This window comes from Embiotoca jacksoni, unplaced genomic scaffold, assembly GCF_022577435.1.
Source record: "Embiotoca jacksoni isolate LCO1_2020_lvr unplaced genomic scaffold, fEmbJac1.0.p SCAF_16, whole genome shotgun sequence".
NCBI classification, from domain to species: Eukaryota; Metazoa; Chordata; class Actinopteri; family Embiotocidae; genus Embiotoca; species Embiotoca jacksoni.
This window is the reverse complement of record NW_027185296.1, coordinates 9,059,953-9,075,762: the sequence shown is the minus strand read 5'-3', so window position 1 is coordinate 9,075,762 and position 15,810 is coordinate 9,059,953. Positions and strand designations below refer to the sequence as shown.

Here is a 15,810-nt window from a genome sequence, read left to right as displayed (position 1 = left end):
GTAAGATATCCGTTGAAAAAATATGTCAATGGACCCCGTGTCACCTGTTAAAACCAAACCGGTCAAACGAGCCGCAGCTGGGATTCTAAGTGCCCGACTATCGGTGGTGTTACGGTACGAGTGCTCGGAGCGACAAATAAGGACCAAAACAGACCCGATTTCACCAAACGGGTCACATTTAATAGACCTATTACAAGTAAAACAACATTAGATTTAATATGAAATTCGACTCCAAATACATATTCCCAGTGATATTTCTAGTGATGAGCAGGGTGTGATGCTTTTGGTGATTTGAGCACGTTCCAAATGTTCAGTTGACCAATCAGATCGCTGGGTTGGAACTACTTGTTGTATAATGTTTATATGGTATGTTACCCATCAAAAGGAAGCAACTAATTCATGTTTTATGAGATTAAACAGTCAAGTTTTTTTGGATAAATTATTTTGTCTAAAAATGTCAGAAAATGATCATAATATAATATAATATAGTTTAAAGTACAGTTTGTTTTCTATAAACAAACAGCCCAGAAGTCCCAAAGATATAAAACAGAGAAAAGCAGCAAACCCACAAATTTTGAGAAGTTTAAGAACCAGCAGATATGATATTTTTACTTAATGATCTACTACGTACTTACATGATTGACAGTGCGAATTAATTGATTGAAAATTATTATCATTATTTGATTAACTGACTGTTTCTGAACTACTTGTGACCTTTTATCACATGTTGCTTACACAGTATCTATGAATTCAATCAATGATTTCCATTCACACAGTGTTAAATTTGAATAACTTCAGATTGAGAAATGAAATGCATCTCCTGCCACCTTCAGGTGTTTCTAGTGTGCAGGTTGGGAGCAATTTGTTTGTTTTACACAAAACACAAAATCTGTGATTCTGTACATCAGAGATTTTTTATCACCATGAACCAGATTTCACAATTTGGTCACTGACTAAAGGACACTACACTAAGTTAGCTTTATTTGTGGTTAGAAATAGAGCCAAATTAACACTGGAGTTTTAAGGCTGATATTTGGGACAAAAAAAAAAATTATATATCGACAGATATTCTTTATATATTAACATGTAGTGTATATAACAGCTTTTTGCAATGATACCTCAAAAGTTGTTATCAAACCCTATGGAGACTTGTTACAAAGATGGAGGCAGGATATCTTTTATAATCACACTGACATCAGTCCAGTGAAAGAGTCAAATTCACTGTGTAGCTAAAAAAAAATAGAACAATTAAAAATCTTTGCCCAAGCATCTTTTCCTATTGTTTCTTCCTGTTGTCATATCAGCAAACGTATACACCAATATTTGCAATAAAATTGGATGGCTGATACATGTTAGAAATGTCTCTAGTTAGAAACTGACACAACGAACAGTGACGACAAAAAGTGAGAGACTAAAGTTTACCAGAGAAAGAGTGTGGGTGAGAATAATGAAAGTAAACTGACGGTTGGAAAAACAAAAGTATAACATGCATCAGTGATGAAGACCTTCGTACCTTTACTGACATACTCCTCCATCTCTCCCGTGGACTCCTCCTTGCCGTCCAGCGAGGCACTTTCGGCTGAAGCACCTGATGAATCATTTTCCCCGTCTTTGCTGCCTTCATTACTGATTGGACTCACTTGCAGAGTCTCTGACTGACTGTCAGTGGGAGGCACTTTATCAATGTTGGATCTCTTAGGTGAACTGTGCAGACCAGAGGGAGGAGGACACACGTCTTCTTCAGTCTGTTGTAAAGACTCTGAGTGTGAGCTGAACTCTCCCGAGCAGATGAATGTCTCTACTGACTCTCTGTGCGTCTCTGCTTCACGACCTGCGGGCCCGTCAGGGACGTCAGCACCTTTCTGGTCTGAACACGGGTCTGCTGTCACACTCTCTGCAGCAGCCTCTCTGTCCAGCTTGTTCTTCGTCTCGCTCTGAAACGCTGCTTCTCCACCTGCTAGCTCTTCGTTTGAGGTAAACACTGATTCACACGACTCCTTTGAGGACGTGTAATGATGATGATGATGATGTGACAGCAGGGGACTCCTGAGCTCTAAAGATTTACTACTGGAAAGTGTGCTTGTTAAGTTCACAGTAGGACACTGGAGTCTGGGAACTGATTTGTCATCGTGACCTTCTTGGTGCTCCTTACTGATGGATCGGAGCTGCACTGAGTGCAGCACCGTGGGTGTAATGGACAAGCAGTGAGCGTGGAACACCTCGGAGGTGGGAGGTGCTGCAGGTGTGGCTGACACTGCAGCTTTTTGTTTGTTTTGGTGGAGTATCTGCGTCCTGTAAGCTGAGGCCTTGTTGCTGACACCGGGAAGGGCACTTAAGTCGAGGTGAGAAGGAGGGATGACCGGCAGCTCCAGATCTCTCTTCGAGGTGGCTCCGTCCCTGCAGGACAGTGACTGCAGGGACAGGGACGAAAGAGAGGACTTCCTCTCTGGGACTTTGGGCTTCCTCTTGCCAGTCGACGGCGACAGCGGCCCAGGAAAGAAGGTGGAGGGAAAGGAGGAGGTGGGGGTTTCTGACTGACTGGAGTACCCGCTGGATGGGCTGGCCAGGCTGGCCAGCTTCTCCGGGGACGTCAGCTTGAAGTCTCCCTCCATTGATGGAAGTGACGGGGAGGTGGCTCTGGATCCAGACTGGGACGTCTGGGACTCTGAACTCTCCTGTGACTTGATGCACTCGATAACAGTTGTGCCCGTCGCTGTGCTGGAGTTCGACAAGGATCGGTAAGGATCGCTGGATTTTAAATCATTGAGGAGCCAAAGATCTGCATAGTCTGACTGTACGACGCCGTCATCCTTGAAGGAATGTCCGTCTGTGGAGCTTAACACGCCTAAGTCAGGCATGTCAGCCGAGGCCTCGACGCCCCACACCACAAGGTCTCGGACCAGTGAAGAGTTCTCGATGTGGCCCGGAGAGCCGGACAAAACTAGCTGTAGCTTCCTCTCCCTGGACGACAGAGGAAGCTGCTGCCCGCATGTAATCTTTGGTTCTTTTTTGTCGGGGATGTTTCCATCACTGCATATTTTTCTTAAGGAGGAACTCCTCTTAGGTGGAGACGGCTTTGCCTTTGGTTTCCTTAAAGAAAGGCAGCGTCTCCCCAGAGTCATGTGACCACTGAAGTCTGACAGGCCACAGTCAGAGCCGGAGGGTGCATAGTTATAAGTGAAGCTTTTGCTACCTTTCAGACCGCAGTCAAAGTGCATGGAGGTGAAGTAGCCTTCAGTGTCCACAGAGTAGTGTGAGACGGTGTCAGCTTTCTCTGACAGAGGCTTGTCGGAGTAGCTGCTCTCACACGTGGCCATGCTGGTGAAGCTGGGGCAACCCAGGCTGCTCTCAGCCTCTCGGCTCGGCTCGGGGCTGAAGTCCTGCGGGTGAGGAGGCTCCGGGTGGGCGTAACTCCACTCGCTCTCGATGGGAGTGCTCACTCCTGCTTCCTCTAATATGTCCATAGCTGTGGAGGAGAAGGAGCCCGCCCGCTGGGTCCTGAGGCCCGGGTAGTGGTCCAACATGAAGCTCGTCTGGTCATCGATAGCGTGAGTGGCAGCGTTCAGGGAGAGCTCGGAGTCACAGTGTGAGGAGCCGGTGAGCGGGGGAGATGCTGCAGGGGGGATGGTTTCTGACGTCTGGGAGGGGCAGGTGGAGCTGCTCCCGCTCCAGTTCCCACTGGAGGACTGGTGGTCCTCCTTGTGGTCCATCTGGCCTCCCAGCACTCCTGCAGCGGAGACCAAGTGGACGGGGCTGCTGAAGGTGTCCGAACTTGAAGAGATCTCACAGCTGCCCATGTCGGCTTTCCGGGGCAGGTGGGATCTGGTCCGCTCCATCCAGCTACGCTCCGGACTCTCCGACAGCTGCTTGTACTTCAAGCTCCCCAGCTGGTGCTCCAACAGGGCCTGGTCATCGGTGCTCTCCTCTTCATCCTTCAGGATCAGCTCCCTAGGCCCGGGCAGGAAGCTCTCAGTGTCGAAGGGGGAGAGCTCCTCCTCATCGTCGCTGTCATTGTGCCCATTGTCCATCATGCGGCTGCTGTCTCGGGGCAGACTGCGGGAGCGCAGGTGTGCTCCCACGGAGGAGGAGAACATGGCGTCTGTGCTGTCAGGCAGCGAGGAGATGTTGCCTGCAGAATAGGAGAGGCAGAGGGGAACTCCTTGGCCTCTCTGGGCCCTGATCCTCCTCCGAGAAGGCGCTCCTGAGATCAAAAAGTCTTCTGTCTGGCAACCCGAATCTCTGGTGCTGAGATGGCTGGCCAGCTCCTCGATGGATGGAGTGATATCTGGACCGGCATGAACGATCACTGTCCGCTCTCTGGAACCAGGGGAGTCATCAGAGTCTGGGAGAAGAAAGAAGCACAAAGACCATGAAATAAAAAACATGCAAGAGACACGTGAAAATGGTGTTACTTAAACTTATTTTACATATTTAAGTGTCTTTTTTGCATTAAAACAAATGTTTAAAAACAACATTTAAAAGTACCCTACACTCTAAAATGTTGCTTTTTGTAATTACAGTTGAATGTTTGAGTTTCACTGTGCAGCGTTCAAAACTAGAAAGCTGTTTTTACAATCATCTGCTAAAGTGCTCACTGAAAATCAGATTTTAATGGGTCAGGCCAACCAGCATGATTTGTGACATCACAAATAACCGATCCTGGTTTATTCATTTTACACACAACTGATGTGGAAACTTCCAGTACACGTACACTGCTTGCATAGTCAAAGATTTATTTTAAGTGAAGTAGATGTCATTTTAGAAATTTTTACAAGATACTTGTTTTGTTTTTTGTGGAAAACCAAATTCCTTTACAAATTAAAGTATTTTACATAGTTTTTGTCCGGAACTTTATCGGTTAATAATCCTAACCATCAATCAGAATACCTATAGTTTGAGTCTGGCTGGTGACTTGTCGTTTCCCATCGTTTTCTTTTTCTTCTCCATCATCTCTCTGAAGTCTGAGTCTAATAAAAGCATGAAATGTCCTCAAAACTGGAGCAAAGGTGCACTGAAAATATACCTACTATTAGTAGGAGTTGTTCATATGTATGTTACAGCTGACCGTTCACTTGTTAACACATAGTGGAACTGAATTACTATTACCATTACCACCACTGTCTTTACAAGGACAGAATGCCACAACTAGTCATTTAGACTTTTAATACTATACCATTTCTAAGTTACAGTAGATAAAACATTGCAGAAAAGAAGTGAAATTAGCTTTATGACAGCACCAGTCTGAGTTACATTTCGTATTTCTGACTGGCAGGCAGAATCAGATTAAGGAACATACCTAGATCTTGCTGCACCTGTCTGGGAACGCCGGCGACAGTCCTCCGTCTCCTCAGCTTCCGTCTCCTCTGAAGCACAGACTGCGAGTGAACGAGTGAGCAGCGCACACTAGCATCTCTGTCAAAGCCAACCCCTGCAACGGACAGACAGGACATCTGAGGAATCTTTGTTTGGTGGCAACTGCAGAGATTCCTTCTTTACCTCTCACGCTGTCTCGTAAAAAAAAAAATACATTTAAATGCAAGACTCGGCTGAACTAAATTAGGTGTTCTACAAAAATAGCAGTTAGAGGAAGAGGACAGAGATCTGATGGAGCCACAATAAGACCGTCTATCTGCCTGGATTGAGACTGAGGAGAAATTTATGATAAACAAAATGATCAAATGACACAGATGCTACAAACTGACATGTTGATGGGTTCACTGACCATAAGAAAATCCTGCTGTGAAGGTTAATGCTTCAGTTTTCTTGTGTTTACTTCTAATTTTCCTGCCGCTCCCTCGACATACATTATGACCATCATGAGATAGCCAGTCAGGGCTTTCAGCACCATAGCAATTGCTGGACTTTGCTTACAATGTGCATTTTTTTTTTAGACGGTCTCTGACTCAGCCAGCTCTGGCGTACAACTCTCCTTTTGAGTCGGTGCGAGCACGAGTAACTAACATCGAGCCGGCCTTTTCAACAATTTAGACAGAACTAATTGGCATTCATGTCACAGCAGCTTTGAAACCGCAGTCAAAAGCATGAGAAACAAAGTTAACAGGGCACAAAGCATGACTTGCACACTGACAGGGATTCCCTGAAGCAGCATTAATGGCCGGTAATAACTGCTTGTTTTATAGTGAATTTCTTTACTTCCCATAAATATTTCCCTTTTTAAGGACTCTACACAAAAGCTGTGGCATTAATGAGGAGAGCCAAAACCAAAGAATGCGGAGAGAAGGAGTGACTGTGTGCAGTCTAAGATAAATTATGACTCCTTTTGTTTGACTGTTAGCTTTTACCACACTGACAAATACTGTATGTTTTACGACTATGACTGTTTAAAAAATAGTTAGACATTTTGGAAATCTGCTTATTTGTTTAGATGTTGAGAGTTAGATCAACATTTAAAAAATTATTCCGACTCTACTTTAAATATGAAGCAATGGCCAGGTCATAGCTTAGCTTGGTGGGACCTCCAAAGCTCACTGTACACTGTTTTAATCTGTACAAATAACAGGATATAACCTGTTAATCAGTGAGCTTTAGAGTTGCTGGTAGGCACTTGTATAGTTTGAGAAATGCAAATATGAGTATTTGTTGTAACGAGTGAGACAATAATATTACTGCCATTTAGTTCAAATAGGGAGATGGGTAGCTTAATTTATCTTAGCATAAAGATTGGAAGCAGGGGGAAACAGTGAGCTTTTCTCTGCCTAAAAGCAACAAAATCCAACTACAAGCAACTGTAAAGCTTACTTATTAACATATATTTCACATTTTAATGCACAAGAAAACAGAAATGTGAATAATTGTAGTTTTGTTGGAGGTTGGCTGCTGTCTTCTTTCATGGCTTTGTGAAAATTATAAACTGTTGTTTTTACCCGTCAGATTTTGTAACGATTTAACAGACACTATATGACATATTGATTAGTATTTCAAAGGTGTTGGCGGCCGTGTTGTTTACCTTTCAACCCTGTTTTGAGTTGTTATATTTAACTGTCTCCTGGCTGTAGCTTTGTATTCAACAGATTGATATGAGAGTGATGTCATTATTCTCATCTAACCCAAAGCAAGGAAGTTAATAAATGTATTTTCCAGTATGTCAAACTTTCCTTAAGAAAAGTTAAAGAAGAGTTAAAGAAATCAAATAAGTCTGAGAAACCTACACCACAGCTCATTCTCGTCACAATAAACAAATCTGAACTTAAAACATGAAGTGATTTGAATTTACCAGTCACATTAATGGGGATGACACATGAGTTGATGACTTGGGAATTGCATTTCATTCTCTCCTCTGGGGTGGGCAGCGGCAGAGCTTTAGACCAGTTAGTCTGCTTGTCCAGGGTGGAGGGGATGTTAAGGATGGGAAACTTAGACCGGTGACCTAGAGCCACCCCGTCAGTGTCGAGGTCAGAGAGCGCAGCCTGCAACAGATGGATATTTGCATTGGTTAGAATGTTAATGTTAGACGGCATTACATGAGAAGTGGTGTTAAGAAATATGAACAAACTCAGCTACTGAAAGGGGGAATGTGTAGTGTACAGTGATTAAAGTCTGGTACTGTCACAGTGTTTATCTGGGAAAGAGTTGAAGACTAGATAAGGAGATTAGTGTTTTATTAATCTGAAGCAAACAGCAGGCTGCTCACTGTCTGAGCAGAGGTAAATCAATACATGTGCCCTTCCGGCAGCTGAGTTTCATGTTGGAGAGCCAAGAACCGGTTAAGTAATGGAAATAAACGGCACGCTTCGGAGAGAGAGACTGAAAAGCACAAGAAACATTCAAAGAATCCGCTCAGAGGATTTCATGCAAACAATAAAATATACAAAGAAGAAGTTGAGACTTTAAAACCAGACTGTGTCCGAGCTTGCGAAAACCTCAGATTAACAAAAAGACGTGTGTCATCACAAATGCTAATTATGCTTTATGAACTAGAAACAACAACCAGAAATGTGACAAACGGTGTGAACCGTGTCGTTAACAGTCACAACATGCTGCAGCGGAAACTCTGAGCTCTGAGCGACAATCTGTGGCACCTATAGGAGTCTCCTGCATAATAACGAATCTCCGGAAATATTTGAGAGGAAATACTTGACGGGAGCATTCCTCTGAGCTTCAGTGTCAATCCCGACACAGTGCTCCCTCACAGCTCCACATCCTTCTTTTTCCGTGGGCCTCCCTCAGACTCTCAAGTTTAGATTCTGCAGAGCTGCATTCACTTGCACCCACCACGCAAAGTGGATTGAAGCTACAAAATTTCTTACCTTGAGATCCCAACAGAGAGACACGTGACACTGGAAGTGATTCTCAGGCTCAACTGATTCCCACCTCCACAACCTCCCACCCCCCATTTAAAGGCAGCTCTCGAGCCTTTGTGCTCTCTGTTCCCAGCAGACCAATGAGACCCTGACAAAAAAAAAAAACCCAGCCACAAAAGAAACCGGTTTCCTTGGAAACTTCTCCCAACTAGTAGAGGAAAAAAAAAAAAAAAAAAAAAAAAATCAAAGGGAGACCATTTACAGCTAATTTGTTTTGAGAACAGAAAGACAGTTTTAGGAGTAGAAGAGGTCAGACAGGAAGAGGAGAGGAAGGATGAGCTAAACGAAGGAGTGAGAGAAAGAGGGAAGAGCAGGAAGAGTGGACATATGCAGGATGAGAGCGAAAAAAACAAAAACAGGAGTGGCAGTGTTTGGTGCTTGTCCCCGTCTGTGGGCTCGTTTCTGTCTCATGATGGACATCAGGCACGATATATTTGGTGAAAAAAAAAAAACAGCACAAAGGGAGAAACATGAGGCTGTCAGCTGTGCAGAGAGGAAACCGCAGCACAGAGGGATCATGGGTAATCACAGGCACAAGCTTGGAGAAGTCGAGCCTATCATTAAAGAAACCCAGGCTGCTGGGAGGCTGTGATTGTGGCCCTCACACACACATTCCTCACATACTGCAGAGCTCAGAGCCGGCCCTTCACATGAACCCCGACAACAACCGTCTGGTAAAAAACATGGACCAAACTTTAAAGTGTCAGTATTCCCCCTTGTTTTGAACTGGACGGAGCAGGCAGCTCCGACTGCCAGAGAAAGGTGGCTTTAAGGAGGCATGCATCGAAAAAGAGATTCATTTTGCAAATTAGAGGAAGTCAAACAAACAAGGACAGGTGAAGCAAGGAGTTAGAGGGAGCACTCAGGAGTCAGGAAGGAGGGAGGGACCAATACCTTTCTGCTCCAGGGAGAGAAGTGGCAACATTCGGTGGGGGAGGAGGAGCGGGTGGATTCAAACTGAATTACAGGGCAAAAAAACAAACAAACAAAAAAGGACAAAAAAACAACAACAACAAATGACAGAAATGAACATGATATCCAACAGGAACGCAGACAAAACAGATAACAACAGAGGCAGTGGGGAGGAATATGTGGACTGTGAAATTATATTAGGGTCAGGGTGGGTTGATGAGCTGAAATAAAAAAAAAAACCTTCCTGAACAATTAATGCAACAAATGTGAACGTGAAAAAACACTCATTCTCTGCACAGTGACACAGATTACAACATGACACACTACAAACACAGTCCGCTCTCCTCTTTACCTGCACTAACTGTGTTGTTGCATCTCTAAAATGCGTCTCTGGCTGCTTGAAGGGGGAAGAAACGTGAATGTCACTTCAAAAGTATTTCAAAATCTCTCTCTTAAAGTAGAAATGTTGCAGTGAGTGACAATCATTTGTAAGAACAAAAGAAGTGACACATCTTTGCACATTTGATTTGGGAAAGGTGGATTCTTTTTCAGCTGCATCACATCAGATAATTTCACATCACAGGCGTGATTCATTTAGATACACAATGAGCCGACTGCCTTTCAGTATTCCACTACAATCTCTGCACCGACTTGTGATTTCCAGATCGACATGTACAACACAAAGAAGATTCTTTTAAAGCTCAAACGAGAAGATAATCGTCTCACCGTTGTCAGATTTGTGCCCCTCTTTTCATGCCTCTGGCCGACAGGATGGGAGGGGTACATGGGCATCGGGGGCACGGTCAAGATCGAGATGGTGACCCTCCGCTCCTCGCTGCCTGATCGTCTCCTCTGGTGACCTGCAGCAAGTAAACACGTTAAACTTGCTGTAAATGCTCACAGTCATCTTTAAAATGCGAGTACTGTAAAGTGTAAAAATAAAAAAAAGATGCACGTATTATAATACAGTGAAATCAATACATTGGCTTTGTGAAACTGATATTTATTAGGGTTCGATTCATAAAGGTGGTGTTTGAAGACTTGACCAGTGTGCAAACTTGGATGTGTTTAGTGTTTCCGTTAGCCATCCATCTATATGATCCTCTTCTAATTTTTTTTCCAGGCTGCAGTTGCAGTATGTGTCCCCTGGAAGGCAGAGTGACACCAGAATCCCAGACTGCCAAAAGCACGATGCAGACCTTTACAGGCATGTAGCCCAGAAATCATTTCCAAAAAAGTGTTTTTTCATGACATGTAAAATAAAAATGGAAAAGTGCATTAATTGGGGATGACAGGGAGCTCAGTTCAGAGCAGCTTCTTTGGCCTATGCTGTGTTGTGGTCGGAGGCGGCTGACCAGTGCTGAGTGGCCTCACCTCGGTGCAGGGCCCACAGGCTGAAGTTGGCTTGCCTGTGGAGCTCTTCCACACATGCTGGCCGCGTAGAGGGGTGGAAAACGTTCCTCTGCTGGTGCCAGGGAGATTGGTAATGTGCCGTCAGCTTACTCTCCACATCCAGGTTGGACACGGCTGGCGGAGAGAGACACGGCCGGGTCAGACAGACAACCAAAGAAAAATCCAAAATGAAGAAAGTTATCGGAATCACTAAATCTGAGACACAACAGTATTTACAACAGTATTTATACGGCATCCTGAATTATTTTGTAGGTCTTTCAAAACCTCTGTTACAGTTGTTGCTGAACTACTAAAACATCCTGTGACAGACTCATGTAATCCATCCTCCTGTCCTTGATGTCTGTCCAGATTCGGTGTAATGGCTTGAAGCTCGTTTCCAATACAATACAATCAGCCGGTTTCAGTTTGGCGATGAGAAAAAGACTCAAACTAACCTCACAGTACCACTTGAAGTGTTCTTTAATATCTTGCTTGATAAATGAGGTCCAACACACGTCACTGGGTCTATTACTACAACTGTGTATGCCAAGAGATGTCACGGAAAGGCAGCTTTCATCACGAGGATCAGCCATTAAATTTCCACTCAAACATTTCTGTGGTAGCACACTGGTTACCATCATTAAGGTGATCTACACAGCTTCTGACGTATCGAACTAATGAGCTCTCCTTTTTGGCCACGTAAGCCTGTATTCTTCTCAATACAAACATTTTCATGAATAGGGAGTCCAGAAAATGTTGTGGGATCTAAAGTGAGGAGAAAACAATGGACTCGTATTAAAGCCTGAGAAAGAAAAGCGAGACAATCAGATCCAATGTGAGCGGGACAATAGCCTGTTTACTAATTCAGTGCTATTGCCTGCAGCCACACAATAGGTATGAGTGCAACCTCCAAACATTGACCAGTACCTGGACTAATCTCGCTGCTCCTCCTCACATCTCCTCAAGTTACACAGAGAGACGCTCAGGTCTCAAGTTACACATAATGCACTGGGGGGAAAAGTTGGAGTTTGAAAGAAGTTGTTTGGTTTTTGTGGCATTGCTTGTTTAGATGTTGATTGCTTGAAATGGTCAGAGAAGTGATTCATTCAGTGAGTAACACAAAAAATGAGCTGCGTTCAGGAGTAAAGAAGAATTTCTACAGCATCACAAATCTGTCAAACCAAAATCTACATAACAGCTTTTACAAAGTGACAGGACATACAAATCACGGCACAGTCAGAGATTAAGCTGCGTGAAATAAGACGATATAATTCAGGTATTGGCGTGAGATAGCATTTTACACGTGCAGTAAAATCCAACAAAACTCTTGAGGATTAACTGCTGAGCCTTCGCTTGAGCAGACAAACACATCCATCAGGCTTCTGCCTACCTGGTGGACATTTCTGGGCTTTGTCCTTGACCTGGCAGCTTTACTGCAACACACTCTGTCTGACCTCCATGTTTGATGAAAGGCAGCTTTGGCTGAGCATGCTCCAAGTTCGCTTTGTAGTGCAGCCAGTAGCTAACTTCAACTTAGTCTCCTTCACTCAGAAAAGACATCGTTCAACACCTGATGGCAGCAACTAAAGGCAAGGCCAGGCTAATTTTTTCACATAGCACCATTCAGATGCTTTACAGAGGCATAAAACTACATTATAATAAGACATTTGCAGACACCAACACTATATTTAAAATAAAACAAGGCAGAGGTCAGGAAGATCTGCACTAAATCTCACATGTTAAGTGATTTTCTAACAACGCTACGACTGCAGTGAATTCTCTGACAGTGCCTTTCCAGAAAACATGGTGCCATGCATGTAATCCCCACGTGGTGTGTTTATCTATTATCACCCCGGAGTGATGTGAAGTCCCTTTCGCCTGAAAACACGCTCCTGCTCTGCTGAGGATGCTGGAAGTGAACTCAGTGAAGAGTAGATTCACTCCTGATCGATGTTTCTCGGACTGCTGCGGTTAACTTAATGTCTCAGTGTTACTATTGACTGCCACTATAATTATATCATTAAATATTATTACTATTTATATTACACTCTCAGTCCACTAGAGGGCTGATAGGTGTTGAAAATAAGGTGGCTCAGGATTAACCACCAAAATCCACCTGGTTAGGTTTAGGCATAGGTTATTGTTTGAGTTAAGATTCATTATTTTATGTAAGTAATGTTACGTACATCACACAAGTTAATTAATGTGTGCTACATAAGTTAAATACATTACATTTTGTACGTAACTTACGATACAAAAAAAAAAAATCCACATTGACAACGCTGGTCCAGGTGAAAGTCATGTGTTTGTTCCATCAAACCAACGCTGACGTCCTACGCCTGCTTGGACTTTATCAATTGTTGTAGTTTGCCACATGACCTCTTTCTTTGACCCTGGTCATACATGTGCGTAAAGCAAAGGAAAACACTGACACAATCTCCTCTAGTGGACTGATGGGTGTATTACATCCTTTAACGTGACACCAGGCTGGACAGAAAGGCCACAGCGTATGATTCACATTATCTTTATACTGATGACAACATTCTGTGTCCTGTACGGATCCATCTGAACTTGTTATAGTTATCTCAACTCATCACCTATGTAATACGTGTGGAGCAGTACAAACCTAACAAACACCCACTACATTTCAGACGTGAGACAGACACTGACACATTTTGTCTGCGTTGAGATCAGGCTGAAGCAGTGACGTGTTGAGAAATATGAGCCCTCTGACACTGTTGTTCAGCCTCTCCTCTCCCTGCCTCCCTGCTGAGAAATGAACTGTTGACATCCTCAGCGTCTCCAACACACTACAAACCCATTTGACAACAACAACAGCATCAACTAGGACCCAGACACTGTGCTCTCGCTGTCATTCAGCTCCTCCCTGCTTTTATCTTCCTCTGGCTAAAAATCACATCAGTCCTCCCTTTTATCTTGCTCAGTGAAATCTCCGACTTTGAGTTAAGTGAGGTCGTTCATGAGAAGAGGGGTCTTCATGGAGACAGAGGTCCATGTGGGGGAGGCCTTAAATGGTAATTTAGTGGTCAGCTGTTGCCCCAAATGAGGCCAAAGAAAACACATCAGCCTTCAGTCATCTCATTGACCTCCTGGCAGCTTTCTCTTTCTTTAAGTCAGGCTGAGTGATCTTCAACGTGGCCACACTGAGCCACAGAAGCCACATGGCCTCAGGTGAGAAGAAAAACAAGACCAGTTCTCACTTTAACTTCTTTTTAAAAATAAGTAGTACTTTTCTATTTTTCACCCTCCTTCCTAACTTTCATGAAGCATCCTGCTGTGAACTTTCCTGGTGAGGTGAAATCACACGCTCTATTGCCCGCGCCGTGACACCGCCTATCAATCTCTCCTCCTCCTCCTCCTCTTCATCTGCAGCAGGATCATCCCCCAATAACCTCACAGCTATCAGGTCTGCTAGCAGCCCTGCAGGCTGGGAGAGTAAGAGGGTGTGTGTGGGGGGTATGAAAGCACTGGATCCTCAGTCTTGGCTCTGCCTTGTAATTTACTCAGTATTGGCCCAGACAGGAGTCACACACTTGCACACACATGTAATTTGCCAGTGGCCTGGGAAAACACAGCCGCAGATGTCAGTCATTAGGTCATACTTAGATTTAACATTTTTTTTTTATTAATGCAACAAAAAGACAGGTGAGCTGCACGCATTCAGCTCTGATATGAGTTGGTGTGTTAAAGACTGCACAAAAAATACAAATAAATATGGTTGTTTTGAGGTAGAGGCAACACTGATCAGAAGTTTAAGTTCTGAAAGGCTTCTTCAGGGAACACAGGACCGTCACACTGCAGGAAAAGTGCCGCAGCGACGGGGTGTCAACGCATGTCGGACTAACCCTGCAGTTGGTTTGTGTACACACTCTGTGAGGTTAAACTAACCGAGCAAAAGTAACACCAGCTGAGGAGAAGAGCGCTCTCATCTCATCGCCTCTTACATCTTGTGACAACGCTGGAACAAAGTGCAGTCGTGTTTGTGTAACCACTGTGGCCAAAAGTTGTGCATGTGGAGCGAAAAGAAACGGGAGGTACAGGCAGCTCAATTAAGGCCCCAGTAAATTATACAGTACCTTGAGATGTGAGTTCAAGGCAGCATCCGAGAGCCATGACACAACGGCGCGGTTTTAACTCCGAGCATCACAGTGACACTTTAAATATGTGTCGCTGTCACCTCAGCAGAAACCCTGCGCGTCCCTCATGTCTTCACAGCGATGTCCCTCGGCTCTACTGCCACACTGACCTACAGCCCCTCTGCAACATCTGCTCACACTCCTCCTCCTCCCCCCCAGGTTGTGTCCCCTTCCCCACCTCGCGCTGGGTACAGATGGTCCAGCCAGGCCCTGACTTGGGCTACCACTAATCTGTTTATGGTGGTGCTACAGGAGGAGAGGAGCGTTAATCCGAACTGCTGAAACAACACTGACCGCTTAACCCACAATGGAGGATCGTGGAGGGTGCAGAGGAATGCCGAAGGAAGCGCAGCACATTAAATGCCGGTATCCTTAAGTTCTACAATTTCACTGTGATGCAGTCCTTGAATAAATCATTGATACACTCTAAACAATTCAGATCCTCCATTGTGGTTTTCATGAAAGGAAATGAAGGAGCTACTAATAAAAACACATATCACTTACATTTTATACTGAAAAATAAATTCCTGAAGCATCTAAAGCTAGACGTATTTCAGTGTGACACGACAACACACACAACAAATGTAGGAAGTTACGCACCTGAATCGAGCGACAGACAAAGGAAAACCAAATCAAATTGCTGACAAAATTATCTGCATCTTTTCTATTGCCAAACAAAACTTGAAGTGCCAAACTGAAATCTGCTGTCATGAGATGAAACACCGCTGCTGCTCCGCTGCAGGAGAAAGTCCCCTTTGAGGTCTGATTAGTGAAGCACAATGAGTAGAGTCCTGATGTCAGTAGACACACAATAATACCCGTCTCCCCGGTAATCCGCTCTGAGCCCACATCCACACAGCTGATGGGGATGTCGCTGCCGCTGCCCCGCTGCTGCAGGTGGGGCACAAGACTGTTTACATTCAGTGAGGAGACGAGGCTGAAGGCCTGCTGAGGGAAACCCGGAGTGGAACAACAGCAACAACTTTGTTTGGGATGTGAGTTGTTGAAATCATATGATGGCAGTGATA

General features: G+C 44.4%; 1 protein-coding gene across 1 annotated transcript in view; it reads right to left on the bottom strand.

Annotated features, from left to right (window-relative positions):
• Positions 1 to 15,810, bottom strand: part of nhsa (Nance-Horan syndrome a (congenital cataracts and dental anomalies)) — a 58,898-nt gene that overhangs the window by 3,894 nt on the left and 39,194 nt on the right. Inside the window, exons 2-7 of the mRNA XM_069150762.1 lie at positions 10,608 to 10,760; positions 9,960 to 10,093; positions 9,216 to 9,278; positions 7,235 to 7,427; positions 5,297 to 5,428; positions 1,514 to 4,342 (exon numbers count right to left, since the gene is read on the bottom strand). Of these exons, the coding sequence (XP_069006863.1) occupies positions 1,514 to 4,342; positions 5,297 to 5,428; positions 7,235 to 7,427; positions 9,216 to 9,278; positions 9,960 to 10,093; positions 10,608 to 10,760 (3,504 nt within the window). The remainder of the gene's footprint in view (positions 1 to 1,513; positions 4,343 to 5,296; positions 5,429 to 7,234; positions 7,428 to 9,215; positions 9,279 to 9,959; positions 10,094 to 10,607; positions 10,761 to 15,810) is intronic.